We start from the raw sequence: 16,500 nt of genomic DNA, 5'->3' as shown, positions 1-16,500 counted from the left end.
TGGCTGCCTGGGCACAAACTTCTCACGCTCAGCTCCATTGATCAACACTCCCAGGTCCTTTACCTCCAAGCAGCTTTCCAGCCACTCTTCCCCAGGCCTGCAGCACTGCATGGGGTTGTTGTGACCCAAGTGCAGGACTCAGCACTGTGCCTTGTTGAAACGCATACCCCTGGCCACAGCCCATCGATCCAGCCTTCAGCACACCAGTCCCCGGTACCATCACCCCATTACCCGCGTACGGCGCTTCGAGCCATCATGCCGGGAATACGGCCAGGTTTTAAGACGCACAGTTGCCTTATCATTGTCCCCCCGGGCCGCGCCCTGCGCCAAGCGAGCTCCACCTGCACCCCTCTCAGCCCCGACTGCACGCTCCCCGTCAACCCCAGGCCGCCCCTCCGGTTCCCGCAGGGAGCTGGCGGGCTCGGCCCGGGGCTGTTGTTGCTTATGGGAGTTGTAGTTGCTTATGCTGCCCCCGGCGCGCCCCGCGGTTCCGCAGCGGGGAGGGAAGCTCCCAGCGTGCTCCGCGAGAGGCAGCGGCGGGGTGGGGACGCGGCGGGCCGCAGGGTGAGGACTACATTTCCCAAAGTGCACCGTGGCCGCCGTTGGCCAGGCGGGGCGCACTGGCGGCGGAACCGGCGCGGCGGTTGAATGTGGCGGGGAGACGAGCGCGATGGAGTTATCGTCGCTCGTCAGGAAGCTGGGTAACGGCTCCCGTCGCTCTCCCGGGGCGTCGCGGCTGTCCTGGCGCCTCCGCGGGGCTGTGTGCAGGGGTACGGCGGGGCCCCTGCCCCCCGTCCTCGTACGGCGTGGCGGGGGTTTCACCTGCGAAACGGGGCCGTCGGTCCTGTGTGGAGCTCGGCTGCTGGCGGGGAGGTGAAGGGGGGGGAGCTGACGGCTCCTTTCTTGGTACTCGAGGAGCAGGGTTGTCCCTGCCCAGCCTCCGCTTCCGCCCCACTCCCGATCGGTATCTCCTTTGAGTCCCTTGTCACTTTTCTGCCTTTTGCTTTTCCATTCGATTCGCCGCTGCAGACGTGGAGGGGACTGTGGCACAGGGTGACACATTCCTAGGGAACGCCGCAGGCTTTCGTCTTCAGAGACAGACTTTTCCTCCAATGGTCTTGGGTAGACTTTTGTCCGACTTGTTGGTGTGATGCATTTTTCGGGATCCACAATACAGTTTGGTAGAGGTGTTTGGATTTTAGTTGTGTGCTTTAAGAAAAAGGCTATTCTCTTATAATTTGGCATCAGATTATATCAGTATATTTTACAGTATTTCACCTCTTTACACCATGCAAACATACCTGAATAGCTTACTGCTGCTGGGAACAGTCATATTTGTCTTCCTGGTAAGCATAATCTGACAGTGTAAAAGCTAGCTTTTTTTCACTGATCTTTGGCAGTATTCTGTTTGTCCAAATAAGAAGTAACTTATGACATATAATTTTTTGAGTTTTTGAATCCTGTTTTGTTGGTTTGTGTTTTTTTGACAGGTCATGAACTGGCAGAGATAAGAGAACGATCTCTGAAGACTATTCTGTTTAAATTAGATCATAACTTGATATCATATGCAGATCTAGTCCATGAGAAAGTGCTTTTCCTTAATCTTTTGGAGTGGTTCAATTTTCCAGTTGTACCAATAAAAGAGGAAGTACTAAGTTTTGTGAACAGTTTGATCAAGGTATGACATACTATTTATTTATAATTAAACCATATGTCTTTATCAGTGAGACATTGATGGGCTGGAAAATTGGGCGGAGAGAAACCATATGAGGTTCAGTAAAGGGAAGAGTAAGGGTACTGTACCTGGGGAGGAAGAGCTCTGAGTACCAGTACAGGTTGAGTGCTGACCTATTAAATAGCAGTTCAGCTGAGAAGGACCTGGGAGTACTGGTAGATGATAAGTTCACTATGAGCCAGCAGTATGCCCTTGAAGCCAGGAGGGCCAATAGTATCCTGTGATGCATCAGGAGTAGGCCAGCAGGTCAAGGGAGGTGATCCTCCCCCTCTACTCGCCTGTGATGAGACCACGTCTCAAGTACTGTGTCCAGCACTGGGTTCCTCAGTATAAGAAAGACAAGAAAGTTCTGCAGAAGGTCCAGCAAAGGATCATAAGGATGATCAGGGGTCTGGAGCATCTCTCTCACAAAGAGAGATGGCAGGAGCTGGGCCTGTTAAGAGAAGACTGAGAAGAGGTCGCATTAATGCATACAAATATCTCAAAGGCAGGTGTCAGGATGATGGTGCCAGATTCTTTTCAGTGGTGCCCAGGAACAGGGTGAGGAGCAGTGGCCATAAACAGAAACATGAGAAGTTTCACCTCAGTATGAGGAAGAACTTCTTTATGTTGAGAGTGGCAGAGCACTGAAACAGGCTGTCCAGGGGGGTTGTGGAGTCTCCCTCTCTGGAGGCATTCAAAGCCACCTAGGCTCATTCCTGTGTAACCTGCTATAGGTGGCCCTGCCTTGGCAGGGGATTGGACTAGATGATCTCCAGAGGAGCCTTCCAACTGTAACAATTCTATGATTCTGTCTTTAGAATCCTGGAGTTAAATAAAATTGGTTTTTGGTTTTGTAGCTCCATGTAATTAGTTATAAAGACAGGAATAATAAAGCCACTGTGTGTAGACAAAAAATTAAAACAATTTGAATGACTAGAGAGTTGGGGAAAAAATAATTAATTTCTGGGTTTCTACTTTAATTTTTCTGCTCCTTCAGTTTCTCGTTTGGTATTTAATTTCTTCCTTGGGGCATGTCTTGCAGCTAAGCATTTGCACTGTTCCTGGAAACTGAAGATTTAAACAATGGTGCAACTTTTTTGAAAGATTTGATGAAATGTTTCAGACATTTCAGAGATCTCAGATTCTTACGTTTTTGTGTTTTAATCACTAAAGAGCAGCTATGCAGAGGAAAAAAAATTCTGTCCTTGATGAATGGCCTAAATGGATAAAGGCAAAATATAACTTTTGATTACATCTTTCCTCCCTATGCTGCCACCCTCCACACTTCCTGGGAGACATTGAAACTTTTCAGGCTAACTTTGCCAGTTATTTGTCCTAATGTAGCATCCACCTGCTGCTCAGAGAATGGTTGAAATTGGTGCAGTGGAATTCTTCTCTCAGCTTCGCCCCAATGTGGATCCAAACTTGCAGGCCATAATTGATGGGATTGTGGATGGACTGTTCTTCCTTCCTTGTGGACTTCCTTCTAGTTCTTTATGTTATGAAACTCAGTCTCAGACTTCAGTAGATCAACCAGGTAAATTACATATTTTGAGATATGATTTATTTAAAGTAAAAATAAAGTAGAGGAGAAGTTCCTAGGCTGATATTTTCGGGCAAAGCTGGCAGATTATTCCTGAGAGATCAGTGAAGTATATGGAAAGCAGATTCTGCTAGAGAAGGAGTGATCTTAGCTAAATCAGATAGTGCCATTCCTGTAATGGCATTCTCTGCATAAGAACAATCCTGTTATTTGTAGTCAGATCTTCTCTATTTTTTTCAGTGTGTAATATCTGTTTGCTATAATGTAAAAAGGGCACGACGTAGGAGTAACTTTCAAAGACAGCTTTATGGCAGCAATTTTAGCAATTCTGAACAAATCTACAATTAAGCGTGTATGCTTTGCTTTTTTTCTTTGTATAGTAGACTCTAACTTTGAAAGCAATTCAAATAAAAAAAAGGCAGTAAGTGGTTCTAAGAAAGCTACATTTATTGTGTTCAATCTGCTTAGTTATGGATAAATATCTGCTATGTATAAATATGTCAGCTGTTTAAAATGACGTGTGAAGTGCTTCATATATCTGTGAGGTGCTTCTGTTATCTAGCTTGTTATTGATCTGTTATAACGATTTACAGTGCTTCTTAGATGTAGTCAAGAAGTAAACCGATATGGTTCTCTTCTGCCTTACAAAATTTAGCAAGAAGTGTAGAGGATAAAATTACATACCATGGCTGTCCTTACTTCATTCTCCTGGTTCTTGTGGGAAAGACTGCTGGCATACTGGATGGTGTAGTAATGGCCACACCTCTGTCACTCATACTGTGCAATCTCAGAGATAAAAGTAATTTCCTGCAGCCTGTCTAATGCTTGGAGTTTTAGTTTGCTAGAACTGTGTAGTGGCTGGTGATTGATTTCCCCCACCCTCTTCCCTCTTTTCTTTCTTGCACTTCCTTTTTTTTTTTTTTTTTTACATTGCCTTTTTATCTCTCCCCCCTTCCCTTTTTTTTCCACCATGTGCTCACATAGGGGCATAATACAATAAACTTTTACATATGCATTCTTCATCTATATCTTTTCAAAACTACCCCTTTGAAGTATTGTACATAATTTCTCTTTATGCTGTGAATTGTGTACGTGTGTGTATGAAATATTCTTAATAGTTGCTAGCAGGATTGTTGTATTCTTTCTATATCAATTTCAGTAACTGGGAAGAATTGTAAAGTAATAATCTGGGCATTATCTGATTTGATCCTTTGAACCAAATATTATAATGTGGAGAGATTGATTGCTTTTAGTATTACATACCTTGTGTATACAGCTTGTATTTAATTACCTGTATTTAATAATTTGCATATTTTATACCAGGTGGACAGCTTTTTAGCTGACCTGAAAAGACAGCAGTTACAGTAGAAAAAGGTTTTAAGTAGTTGATTTAAAAAGTTAATTTTATTACTAAGTAGGTAGATTAGAGGAAAGTTTTTGGTTTTTTGGCTGCCAGTTCTCCATTGGGCAATACATTTTGTGTAATTATTTTTTACTATTGCTTGTATGGAATGGAAGGTAGTATAGGAAAATGGAAAAAAAAAGTTACGGTTCCAGAATATGATTGGAAAAAATAAGCATTGACACATTCTTTTTACTCCACTTTACTGATCATCTGAAACTATTTTAAATCTGTTTCCTTAACAGGTTAAAACTCAAGGGCATAAGGGAGGCAGTTCACGAAAAGCATTGTGATAAATTGAGTTTTGCTTTTGGTTGGGTATTTTCTGTTAGTGTACTTTTTTAAACTTCCTCTTTATGTGTTTTAGTTCTGCCTCAAGAGGAATTATTCGCTGGATATTTTTGTCAAGGTAGAAGTCATCTGCCACAGTTAGTAATACCTCCCAAAAGAACAGTTGGTATGTACAGCTATAGAATAAGAATATGTTAATTACAGAAAGTGGCTAGAATTGTAATTTAGATTGAATGCCATTATGAATATTATTATTGGCTATTTTCCTGTTGTTCTGTGAAATCTGTTATCACAGAAACTACAATTATAATGCTTATGAAAATGACATCTTAATAGATGTCTTCTCTAGGAAATAGTGTAACTTTGAAATATGGTAAAATATGCTGTAATTAAAAAAATATTTAAATTGGTAATGCTTTTTAGAAGATTTGTGTTCTGTAATCAAAAGTAGCTTTTTGATTACTGTTTTATTTCAACAAAACTTAGTCTGAAGTACCTTTCTGCTTTTCAGAAAACTAGATTAGGTGCTTTAGAAATCTTTATGTTGCATCTAAATGAAAACCAATGTTATGCTTTTATTTTTTTGGTCAGTAAAATGATATAAAATGTTTCACAGACACAGACCAGCATTTTGGCAAGTCTTTAGGTGTACCAGTATACTAGTAGCAGTTCATAGGAGAGTGTCATATTTAACATAGAATACAATACAGTGCTAAGAGTTAGATTTTAAAATATGACTTTGCAGTTATTGTACGTAAATCACCAGATTACTTTTTGAGTAGTGTGTCAAATTGCACAATAATTATTACAAACTTTAACTTAAAAATAGCTTTAAAGTTATGTTAGTTAAAAAGTTATTATGTGTCATAATTTAGTAACAACTACAATTTCTTCTGCTGTAAGAATAAAAGCATGAGGTCAAAATTTATTTTTTTTTTTTGAGATTGTGTTAATAAATATTCTTTAGTAGCAGAACAAAATTATAATCTAAAAGCATGATGTGGGGGATTGTGTACTCTGCTACTAATGCTGTTACTTCTTCTATTTGCTAAAACTTTCTTCAATAAACATTCCATCTTGATTTGAGATGACCTTAGTGTTTTTTTGGTATTGCTGAAAACTCATTAGAAGCACTTTAGTATAAGTCTGCATTTACTAAAAAGTCTTTCTATTTCAGATAGTATATAGTTCATAGGTTCTTGACATTGCCACGGAAATACACAGTATAACATTTCTATAAAATATACTGCAAAATACTCTCTTTTTTTGCAGTGAAATGCTTGAAATTTTCCACGTTTCCTTGGCTAACTCTGACTTCAACAGATAGGCATGTTCTTTCATCACATGAAAGGTATGGTAATAAAGACATGATGGCTTGCTGGTATTTTTTTTTTTTCTTGGGTAAGAGTGGTTCTAAATTTGTGTCCTTTTGCATCATTACTCTGTCCTGTAAATGACCTAATGGGTTAATTTTTTTTTCCATATTTTTGTTCATGGCACTTTAGTCTGTCTTCTGAATATCTCAAGTGGATCAAAGATTTCATTCAGTTAGTTTTGGAACAGGCTGGAATAAAATCATTATTTAATGTACTCCCACAGCCACTTGGTAGAGAAATCCATGCTTTCTGAGGTAGCTTAACTAGGTTTAGGCTGGTAAGTTTAGGTACAATGCCTTATCCAGGCATTGCATTATTCATATCATCATTCTGCAGTGCTTAATTTTATTTTTCTATTTTAATTTAGAAAATCAGTGTTTGAGGTGGCCCAAGGAAAAGTACTGTAGTTGCAATTCCTTATGAGTTCACACAGAGCTGTGATAGATTTCTAGCATAGCCTGCAATGCAGTTTCATGCACAGGAGTATTTAATAAGTCTACTCTAACCATATATTACAAGCTTTCTTGTAATATATATATATTTCCTTTTGAAAGATCTCTGAAGCTGGCAAGCATCTTCAATATTTAATTTCCTTTATGCCTGAGTTGAGAAAAAGAGCATAGATCCTTAAAAGTGGACATATTTGATTTTTTTATTTTTTTTTCCTTTTCCCCAGTGGTTTTGGAAACAATAAAAATATAAAAAACTGCAGTAGAATACCCAAAAGGTTCTTGTTATTTACTAATATACATACTAGAGGATAGCTAATAAATCTCTTCCTTTATGTAACTTCCCACATGTAATTACAACACTTTTAAGTCATATATGAACCTTAATAATGAAAAAACTTCCTTATTGGTAAGAGATTACTTGCTGTGTACCACTGAGATAATCACTAGCTTCACAGGGATTTTCCAGTTGTTTTAATTCCAAATTCAGAATCAATAAAGATTTTTCTGGAAACTTAATTTGACATGGTTTGATAATAGCTGGAATTGAGTTTTTTCTTTGTTGTATACAAAATGAGCATAGATAAGGAATAATTCAAGTTTAAATATGGTATGACAATAGAACTATAGCATTTTCTTTCTTCAGATTCTTTAGTGTTATGATTATAACTTTATTGTAAAGACTTGTTCAAGCTAATTATTTCTTTTTATTTGTTTGTTTTAATACATATTTAAATATGAACTTCATTTTTAGCTCTTTGAGAAGTAACAACCAAAGTTTAATTTGGAGTACGTGTGAGCTTCTTCAGGATGTAATTATGCAAGATTTTCCTGCTGAGATCTTCCTTCAAAGGCCAAAGATTGTACAGGCAAGAATTCATATAAAATTTAAGGGTTTTATTGTGCTATGAGTTGTGTCAAGTAAAAATTGATGTAAATAATACAGTTTGTTTCCAAACAAAATAGCTAAACAAAAGTTCCTTTATGTAAATTCTAGGTGCATGGAAGAGGGTTCATTAGCTATGTATTGTGTTTAGAAAGTTACTTAGTTGTAATAGTATATATTACTGTATAGTTCCTGGGAGCAATCCCAGGCACAGCTACAGGTTGGGCAGGGAAGAGATTCAGAGCAGCCCTTTGGAGAAGGACTTAGGAGTGTTGGTCAATGAGAAAATGAACATGAGCTGGCAGTGTGAGCTCGCAGCCCAGAAAGCCAGCCGTATCCTGGGCTGCACCAAAAGAAGCAGGTCGAAGGGGGTGATCCTGTCCCTCTACTCTGCTCTCGTGAGACCTTACTTGGAGTACTGTGTACAGTTCTGGTGTCCTCAACATAAAAGGGACATGGAACTGTTGGAACAAGTCCAGAGAAGGGCCATGAGGATGATCAGGGGACTGGAGCACCTCCTGTATGAAGACAGGCTGAGAAAGTTGAGGCTGTTCAGCCTGGAGAAGAGAAGGCTGTGTGGAGACCTCATAGCAGCCTTCCAGTATCTGAAAGGGGCCTATAGGGATGCTGGGGAGGGACTCTTCATTAGAGACTGTAGTGATAGGACAAGGGGTAACAGGTTAAAACTTAAACAGAGGAAGTTTGGATTGGATATAAGGAGGAAATTCTTTACTGTGATGGTGGTGAGGCACTGGAATAGGTTGCCTGAGGAAATTGTGAATCCTCCATTCCTGGCAGTGTTCAAGGCCAGTTTGGACAGAGCCTTGGGTGACATGGTCTAGTGTGAGTTGCCCCTGCCCATTGGAGGGGTGTTGGAACTAGATGATCTTAAGGTCGTTTCCAACCCTAACTATTCTATGATTCTACCAATCAGTAATGAAGTATGTTGAACTAATACTTTGTTTCATCTGAGTAAGGTGAAACTGTGTCACTGTCAGATGCACACCCTCTAATGGGCTCCCATATAATGAGCCTTTAGAGCATAGTGACTTTATTGAAAATATAGTGTGGAACTCATACAATTTACAGTCTTGCATTCAGTAAGAAAACACTAGCTAAGCCTATTTATTATTTGCTGTGAGTTTTAAATATTTAGAAACGTTTATGACCTGTATTTAGTGAAAGACTTGCTGGCAAGAGTGTTCATGGAGGTTCATTAATGTTCAGCTACCAATGTTGATGATTTTCATTCGATGATAGAGAAGGTTGGAAGCAACCTTAAAAATTTTCTATTTCCAATGCCCCTACCATGGGCAGGGACGCCTTCCACTAGACCAAGTTACTCAAAACCCCATCCAAACTGGCCTTGACCACTTCCAGGGATGGGGCATCCACAGCTTCTCAGGGCAACCTATGCCAGTGTCTCACCAGCCTCATAGTGAAGAATTTTTTCCTAATATCTAATCTAACTCTCCACTGTGTCAGCCTTAACCATTCCTCCTTATCTTGCTACTACCAGCTACCAGCCCGTGTAAAAAGTCTGTCTCCAGTTTTCTTGTAGGCCCCTTTTCAGGACTGGAAAGCTGCCATAAGCTTTCCTGGAGCCTTCTCTTCTCCAGGCTGAACAGCTCCAACTCTCTCAGCCTGTTTTCATAGGAGAAGCGCTCCAGCCCTCTGATCATCTTTGTGGTGCTTCTCTGGACACATTCTAACAGGTCCATGTCTTTCTTGGGTTGGAGGTCCCAGAGCTGAACACTGCTCCAGATGGGGGTGTCGCAAAAGAGGGGGAGAACCACCTCCCTCAACCTGCTGGTTACACTTCATTTGATGAAGCCCTGGATATCATTGGCTTTCTGGACTGCAAGCGCACACTGCCAGCTCATGTTGAGCTTTCTGTTAGCTAACACCCACAAGTCTTTCTCCTCAGGGCTGCTCTCAAGCCAGTCTCTGCCCAGCCTGTATTTGTGCTTGGTATTGCACCGACTCAGGTGCAGTGCTTTGCACATGGCCTTGTTGAACTTTGTAAGGTTTGCATGGACCCATCCTTCGAACCTGTCAAGGTCCGTCTGGATGGCATCTCTACCCTCCAGTGTGTTGAGTGCAACCACACAGCTTGGTGTTGTCAACAAACTTGCTGAGGGTGCACTCAATCCCACTGTCCATGTCGCTGACTATTCTTTTAAAGTGTGTTTTACATTTGCAGAGCCTTTTGTCTCTGCTAAACCTGGCTTTTGGAGGAGATGGAAGATGTCAGTTAGCTTTACAGGCTGTGTCGTGCCTTCAACAGTTGTGTGTCTTCTTGAGAAGCAGACTTAACTTTCACAGAGATCCAAGTTTTTCTTCCACAGAGCAAGGTAGGTATTTTTAGATATTTTAAATGCTGTTGTGTTTTTCATACAGGTAAGATTAAAATGATTTTTAAAAAATGACAGTCCACAACATTATAGCAAATGTATTCTTGTGAAACTGTTTTGCTAAATAATCGTGTTCAGTACTATTCATGTTAGTAATTATTTTTGGAGTACTTGTATTATTTTAAAATACTTATTAGTTTTTACAATTTCCTGTGATTCTTCATTCGTCAACTTTTCCCAGTATCCAGCTTGTTTGTATGTCACCAGAAGAGGGACTTTTTTAAGTAAACCTAAATTAAATCTGTAAAATAAAAGTGGGCAGAGTTTCAGAGAATTTTTCAAGTCCCTGTGGTTAACAATTCAGTTACTAATTTCACGAGCTATGTTAATGTTCTTTATTATTTTTTCTTTATGCTGATGGCCTAGAAAAGTTTAATCATTATTTTGGGTTTTACGGTCATTAGGGCTATTTCGCAATGTTCTCACTGTTTAAACTTGGTAGATTTAATAGGCTAGATTAATTATAATGGTCTTCCTATTTCCATTTTGTTAGCTGAATTTAATCAACTTTGTTTCTCTACATTGGTAGTCTGGTTGCCTTCATAAGATTGCCCCTATATTTGGTGTCTTAATCAATGACGTTGGCTGTTTCTTTGCTAATTCAGTTACAACATCAACAAATCCATGGCCTTAGTCAGATGGTATGTTTGTAGTTTTAAAACTCAAGATTTATGATTCAGCTCTAATTTTCAGTGGTTTTGCCTTGGAATTGAGTTTCCAAACTCTGCTACTTGCCAGTGATAGATTGTCCTAGTTCACCAATATTTACCTGGTGTTTTCCATATCCTACCTTAGTTACTTTTACCATTACATCGCTATGTAGAATCTTTCATAATAATGGATTCCATTAATGGAAAACATATGATTTGTATTACATAAAGGCACGGCTTCCCAAAATTCATCTATATCTTACTGTCAAGAAGCAAGAGGTCCTCCTCGTTCTCAGAATCCATCACCTGGAAGTAGTAGCCCCCGGCCATCTGTGATTGGACGTACAGTTCAGCGTCCTAGAGGAGATGGTCAAGATTGGGATGCAGCATCTTCCAGGTGAATAAAATAGGAAATAAGTATTAATAGAGGAATATATCATAAGCTCCTTGTCAGTGTGTGGGATTATATGAAAGTTTTGTTAACCTGTGAAAATTCAAGCCATATTTATGAATTGTGCAGTTGTTTAAGTAGTGGTCAGAATACCCAAGGTCAGTTTTACCTGCCACATTCTGTCCCAACCAACACTTTTAACAAAATCTCTTAGTATCAAGGATCACCTGCTACAAGCTCAGGCGTGTTGCATCCCAACCAGAAGGAAGTGCAGCACGAGGGCCAGGAGACCTCCTTAGATGGATAAAGAGCTCCTGAGGAAAATTCAAATGAAAAAAGAGGCTTACAGTAAGTGGAAGCAAGGACAGGCAGCCTGGGCAGAATACAGGGATGTTGTCCAGGAAGCTAGGGACCAGGTTAGGAAAGCTAAGGCTCACTTAGAATTAAACTTAGCTAGAGGTATTAAAGATAACAGGAAGGATTCTACAGGTACATAGCAAATAAAAAACAGACTAGGGAGAACGTAGGCCCCCTCAGGAAGCTATAGGGAGAACTGGCTACCCTGGATTTGGAGAAGGCTGAGGTTCTGCATGACTTCTTTGCCTCGGTCTTCACTGGCAAAGGCTCTGACCACACCACCCAAGTCGTGGAAGGCAGATGCAGGGACTGTGAGAATGAAGACCTTGCGCCCACTGTAGGAGAGGATCTGGTTCGAGACCATCTTAAAAATCTGAACGTGCACAAGTCCATGGGTCCTGATGAGATCCATCTGCGGGTCCTGAAGGAGCTGGCAAATGAAGTTGGGAAGCCGCTGGCCATCATATTTGAGAAATCATGCAGTGAGGTGAAGCTCCCGATGACTGGAAAAAGGGAAATATAACCCCCATGTTCAAGAAGGGGAAAATGGATGACCTGGAGAATTACAGACCTGTCAGTCTCACCTCTGTGCCTGGCAGAAACTTGGAGCACATTCTGGAAGGCATGCTGAGGCACATGAAAATCAACAAGGTGCTTGGTGACAGCATGGCTTCACTAAGGGGAAATCCTGCCTGACCAATTTGGTGGCCTTCTATGATGGGGCTACAGAACTGATGGACAGGGGTAGAGCAGTTGATGTCATCTACCTGGACTTGTGTAAAGCGTTCAACACTGTCCCACACGACATCCTTGTCTCTAAATTGGAGAGACATCAATTTGATGGATGGATCACTTGGTGGATAAAGAACTGGCTGAATGGCCGCACACAAAGAGTTGTGGTCAATGGCTCAAAGTCCAGCTGGAGACCAGTAACGAGTGGCGTCCCTCAGGGATTGGTGTTGGGACCGGTCTTGTTTAACATCTTTGTTGCTGACATGGACAGTGGGATTGAGTGCGCCCTCAGCAAGTTTGCCGATGACACCAAGCTGTGTGGTTCGGTTGATACGCAGGAGGGAAGGAATGCCATTCAGAGGGACCTCGACACGTTTGTAACATGGGCTGATGCCAACCTTATGAAGTTTGACTATGGCAAGTGCAAGGTCCTACACCTGGGTCGGAGCAATCCCAGTCACAGCTACAGGTTGGGCAGAGAAGAGATTCAGAGCAGCCCTGTGGGGAATGACTTGGGGGTGTTGGTTGATGAGAAAATGAACATGAGCCGGCAGTGTGCGCTTGCAGCCCAGAAAGCCAACCGTACTGTGGGCTGCATCAAAAGGAGGGTGACCAGCAGGTCGAAGCAGGTGATCCTGCCCCTCTACTCTGCTCTCGTGAGACCTCACCTGGAGTATTGTGTGCAGTTCTGGTGTCCTCAGCATAAAAAGGACATGGAAGTGTTGGAACAAGTCCAGAGAAGGCCCACGAGGATGATCAGGGGACTGGAGCACCTCCTATATGAAGACAGGCTGAGGAAGTTGGGGCTGTTCAGCCTGGAGGAAGGCTGCCTCGTAGCAGCCTTCCAGTATCTGAAGGGGGCCTATAGGGATGCTGGGGAGGGACTCTTCATTAGAGACTATAGTGATAGGACAAGGGGTAACAGGTTAAAACTGAAACAGAGGAAGTTTAGATTGGATATAAGGAGGAATTTCTTTCCTGTAAGGGTGGTGAGGCACTGGAATAGGTTGCCCAGGGAAGTTGTGAATGCTCCATCCCCTGGCAGTGTTCAGGACCACGCTGGACGAAGCCTTGGCTGATATGATTTAGCGTAAGGTGTCCCTGCCCATGGCTGTGGTGTTGGAACTAGATGATCTTAAGGTCCTTTCCAACCCTAACTATTCTATTATTCTATGATTCTATCAATTGTTATTGCTTGTGCATGTGTTTGTAAGATGCAGAAAAGCATTTATTCAGTCTATTACTGTAAAGTCAGGGATTTCTCTTTTTCTCCAGCAGATAACCCCATAACTTCTTTTAAGTTGCATGGCCATCCTGTAGGTAACAGTGTACAGTCTGGTCAAACATGCTTTAAATGTTTTCAAACTCTATTGTGAAATCTGACAACAAATTTGGGTTGTATAACATCTAAAAAATTGACTTCAATATGAAATGATGAGTTATCTGCATACCCTCAAAGTGTTCATCTTTTTCTTTCTGGGTGGTTTTGTCACTCATCTTGACACAGACTTAAAGCTGCTGTTCAAGAACCACTGTTATTTCGTATGTGGAAATTCGTAAGTTCTTGTGAATCCTTACTGTGTGCTTATTGGTAGTTCTGAGTCTCTGTAGTGTATTGACTTAGTGATTGGATAACTCCTAGGTATTCAAATAGACTGTGATATTATAGATGGGAATACCTTATGTAGTTAACTATAAGCACATCTCAAGAGTCATTATATTAAAAGGTTATTTTTGCTCATCTTAAGTCTAATATATTAGATTTTTGTTATGTAGCTAATACAGCACTGTAAATGACCTCCAGGCTTTATGAATTCTAGGACCTGACCATTTTCCCAAGTTGAACAGTTAGCAGTTTAATAATAGCTGGTGTATATTTTGCAAGAGAGAGGTTTGGCCTGGCTATCAGTGTAGTAAGGAAATCTACATAAGAGTAAACACTAGTTAAGGTGGTGATGAGACATCTACAAACCAGAGTGTGGTAATTTCTTAAAAGTATAAGGTCATATTATGAACTGTTCATGACTGTACACTGTCATCTTGCATTGTGTGTGCTGCAGTAGAGCTGCTTGCTGCCCATGAATCCTCATTTCTTACGAAGGTATAATTTAACCCAGAGACGGCATAAAGAAAAATATGATGAATAATGATTATTATAATATATATGACATTTAAATTCTTAATTGATATTCTTTAGACGTCTTTTACATTTAGTTAGAGAATATAATGTAACATAGTCACACCACTGTTCAGTTTGTTCAGCTTGCTTAATAATAAAGCAACCAAACAAAAATAAAACAATCTATAAAATTTCTACATTTTTTTAAAGCAATTCCAGGTTTCTAAATGTTCTTTAGGATAAGAAAAAAAAATTAAAAAACATTTTTTTCTGAGTTGTATTGATTATAATGCTGCAAATAGAATAAGATTCTTTTTAAAGCACTTGAAAAATAATAAAATTATAAACTATATATAAAGCTCATAATTTGAAATAATTGCATATATATTAACCGTATGTATGTTTTGTAATATATGCATGGTTGCACTTAAAGCTTTCTTGGGCAAGGGAATATTTTTTGTTTTATAGTCGACAAAGAAGTCCTACAAGTCTAAACATAGGGTGCATTTAATTTTCCTTCTAAGGATTCTTGTGGCTAGCCGCATAGAATGGTTTTAGCATAGTTCAGGCTGACATTTGATTTAGTAAGTGGCTTTGCTTCAATCAACTGATAGACATTATTCATCAAAAATAACATTTCAAATCAGCTGATTTTTCTTTTGCAACACTGTATTAATTGTATGTGTATTTCTTCCGTTACACATTGCTAAGTGCATTTGAAGATGACTGCCAAAACAATATGTGTTCACTTGTGATACTACCAGTTCTGACATTTAAAAAAAAAAAGAGCCAAGCAAAATCCCATTCTTACGCAACACTGTTGGATAGCAGAGAAAGACCGGGATAGAAGGAAGGATATGTGTTAAGGAAGGAGGACATTAAAACACTTGATGCTATTTTTAACATCTATACATATATGGGTTTACTCTTTGTGAGTTAACTGTCTCTTTTTTCTTTGTTTTGTTTGTTTATTAAGTGGAAACAGTACTCAAGCAAATGCAAACTCCGGAATCTCTCTGCGTTCCCCACTTGATGTAGCACATATTGACCTACCTGTTATTGAATATGAGGACACTTTGGAATTACAGATGAAGCAGCTTAGCCTTCCTCAGTTCTGTGTTTCCATCTTGGAAAATGCAATACCTCTTTTAAGAACAGGTAAGAAAGTTTTAAGTATTTCACCTATGTATCCTTCCCATCTTTACTACAAGCCTCTTAAGAAATTGCTATTATAAGGTGAGTACCTCAAATAAGGTACAGATAATTATTGGTATACTGTAGGTAGTTACAACAGTCCTTTTCTAGGAACTTTGTTCAGGGCATAAAGCTTGAATCTTCTGAGTGTTTTCCAGAATGGCTGCAGAAGTTTCAAGTGCTTTTTACTGATGGTGGGAAGTAGTGATAGGAAGAAGTGGGTGTCTGGTAGAAAAATTGTGTGGCTGGATAATATGTCATTCAAGAAGATGAAAAAATAACCACACTTAGCAAAACATGTTCTGATCTCTTTGAGCTTAGATTTTTCCTCCTGTTCAAGAAATAATAAACAACAAATCTGGAAAAAGGTTTATTTTTATTCTTGTGAATGCAGTAACAAACTGTAGCTGTGTTTAGGAAACTTTGATAACGATAATTGCAACAAATGAGTTTTTTAGGTTCTAAATTACGTCATCTTTTTGAAGGCCAGTCTTTTTGCTCTTAGTTTGTTGAAAATAGTATTTAATTGTAACCCAATGTATGTTAAAACAGATATTGGTAAATGTGGTAAGGTTTTCAAATGTAGGAGTAGGAAATGTGTATCTGTTTATGACTAGGTTACTAAAACTTGTTTTTTAATGTACTTGTCAACATTTACTGAGCTGGGTAGAGGCTTTAATTTATAACAGTGATATGAAATATATATGAAACTTCCATTTACTCTTGTTTTCATGATTGTTTATAACTTTTTGTGACTTTCTGTTCTGTCACAAAATGCCAATTTACTTGTATATTTCATAGTAACATCAACGTTAATCTGTGTCCACACGAAAATTATTCAGTCTTTTTCTGTAATAAACAAAACTGAAATGAAAACAAGTTAGATTTTTCCTTTTCAGAATAGTGACCTGTAAATAATAATTCTTCACAAGCACATTCATGACTTCTGGCATCTTCTCTTTTACTTATAATGTGAAAC

The 16,500-nt window shown here is 39.8% G+C and overlaps 1 protein-coding gene across 2 annotated transcripts in view; it reads left to right on the top strand.

Annotated features, from left to right (window-relative positions):
- The first annotated feature begins 555 nt into the window (after window positions 1-555).
- Window positions 556-16,500, top strand: part of RTTN (rotatin) — an 87,561-nt gene continuing 71,616 nt past the window's right edge. For both annotated transcript variants that reach the window (XM_062633077.1, XM_062633076.1), the window contains exons 1-9: window positions 556-701; window positions 1,491-1,678; window positions 3,062-3,254; window positions 5,030-5,119; window positions 6,226-6,304; window positions 7,533-7,647; window positions 9,868-10,018; window positions 10,960-11,125; window positions 15,304-15,485. In XM_062633077.1, the coding sequence (XP_062489061.1) occupies window positions 671-701; window positions 1,491-1,678; window positions 3,062-3,254; window positions 5,030-5,119; window positions 6,226-6,304; window positions 7,533-7,647; window positions 9,868-10,018; window positions 10,960-11,125; window positions 15,304-15,485 (1,195 nt within the window). In that variant the 5' untranslated portion in view covers window positions 556-670. The remainder of the gene's footprint in view (window positions 702-1,490; window positions 1,679-3,061; window positions 3,255-5,029; window positions 5,120-6,225; window positions 6,305-7,532; window positions 7,648-9,867; window positions 10,019-10,959; window positions 11,126-15,303; window positions 15,486-16,500) is intronic.

The sequence above is a fragment of the Pezoporus occidentalis genome, unplaced genomic scaffold (assembly GCF_034315485.1).
Source record: "Pezoporus occidentalis ecotype Australia unplaced genomic scaffold, CSIRO_AGI_Poc_V1 ctg4, whole genome shotgun sequence".
NCBI classification, from domain to species: Eukaryota; Metazoa; Chordata; class Aves; order Psittaciformes; family Psittacidae; genus Pezoporus; species Pezoporus occidentalis.
This window is presented reverse-complemented; position numbering and strand designations above follow the sequence as displayed.